Source organism: Myotis davidii, unplaced genomic scaffold, assembly GCF_000327345.1.
Source record: "Myotis davidii unplaced genomic scaffold, ASM32734v1 scaffold401, whole genome shotgun sequence".
In the NCBI taxonomy this organism is placed as follows: Eukaryota; Metazoa; Chordata; class Mammalia; order Chiroptera; family Vespertilionidae; genus Myotis; species Myotis davidii.
Window position 1 is genome coordinate 2,254,788 of NW_006291020.1, and position 1,623 is coordinate 2,256,410.

Here is a 1,623-nt window from a genome sequence, read left to right on the forward strand (position 1 = left end):
CCCTGTCGGAGGCCCTGGCCAGCCTGAATGAGGGCCTGAGGGCCGTTTTTAGACTGGCCACACCCCCTTCAGGGAGGGGGGTCCTGCTGGGATGCCTGGCCAGCCTGGGTGAGTGGCCGATGGCTGTTTGCAGACTGACCACAGCCCCTTCAGCGTGGGGGGTTCTGCTGGGGTGCCTGGCCAATCTGGGTGAGGGGCTGATAGCTGTTTGCAGGCTGGCCAAGCCCCCAAGCGGGGACCCTCACCCCATGAGGGTGTGGCTATCCTGGGTGAGGGGCTGATGGCTGTTTGCCGTCTGGCCACAGCCCCCAGCCACCCAAGCTCCCAGTGGAGGCTGGCTGGAAGCAGGTATCTGGGATTTATTTAGCTTCTATAATTGAAACTTTGTTGTCTTGAGCCAAGGCCACAGCCGGCCAGGGCAGGTGGGAAGCTTGGCTTCCTCCATCACCGGGGCAACCAAGCCTCCTGCTTGCTCCAGCTCTGTGGCTGCTGGCCGCCATCTTGGTTGGGTTAATTTGCATATAGTTGCTCTGATTGGCTGGTAGGCGTGGCTTGGGGCATAGCGTTGATGCGGTCAATTGGCATGTTTCTCTTATTAGATTAGATAAGATACTTTGTGATAACCTTTGAATCAATTTTTTATAAAACTACTTTCAATAGTTTTTGTTTGGGCAGGGAGGTGGGCAAGGAGATAAAACATCTTTTTTGTTGTTGTTGTTAATCCTCACCCAAGGATATTTTTTCCATCGATTTTTTTTAGAGAGAGAGACAGGTAGGAGAGACAGAGAGAGAAAGAGAGATGTGAGAGAGACACATTGATTGGTTGACTCCCGCACTCTCCTCAACTATGGCTGGGACAGAACTTGCAACCCAGGTACATACCCTTGACCAGGAATTGAACCGGTACCCTTTGGTACTTGGGGCGATGCTCTAATCATTGAGCGATATTGGCCAAGGGCAGGACAAAACATCTTTTGAATAAATGTAGATTTTTCATATATCAGTTTTACTTAAAAACAATATTCCAAACTATTTGGTGAGCCAAGACACACATCTGCCTGTTCTTCCTCATGTGAGACCACCTCAAAGTGCATCAGAAAATCAGAATAATGACAGAACAATGACTGTCAACTTTTCTTGCCTTTTACCCCCTGATAGAGAATGTTGCTAAGCCAACAGAGCAGTTAAGACCATTTACTCTCGGTGATGATGGAGGTGAGGAAGTCTGCAAACTCGCTAGTGGTGTCAGATTGAAGAACTTGTCACCACCAGCATCACTAAAAGGTAAAGACAACTTGACTCGGTGCTCATTCTCCAGAACCTGGCACACTCTGCGTCCTCTAGGACAGTGATGGCGAACCTATGACACGCGTGTTCAGAGGTGACACGCGAACTCATTTTTTTGGTTGATTTTTCTTTGTTAAATGGCATTTAAATATGTAAAATAAATATCAAAAATATAAGTCTTTGTTTTACTATGGTCGCAAATATCAAAACATTTTTACATGTGACACAGCACCAGAGTTAAGTTAGGGTTTTTTAAAATGCTGTCCTAGGAGCTGTTTGCTGCTGGCCCAGGATTGAGCACGTGGCCCATTTTCATGCCTTTGAGGCTTGGGGCCT

At 47.9% G+C, this 1,623-nt stretch overlaps 1 protein-coding gene across 1 annotated transcript in view; it reads left to right on the forward strand.

The window, feature by feature from the left end:
- ADCY10 (adenylate cyclase 10 (soluble)) overlaps positions 1 to 1,623 on the forward strand; it is a 54,260-nt gene that overhangs the window by 28,533 nt on the left and 24,104 nt on the right. Inside the window, exon 14 of the mRNA XM_015564258.1 lies at positions 1,159 to 1,284. Coding sequence (XP_015419744.1) covers positions 1,159 to 1,284 — 126 coding nt within the window. The remainder of the gene's footprint in view (positions 1 to 1,158; positions 1,285 to 1,623) is intronic.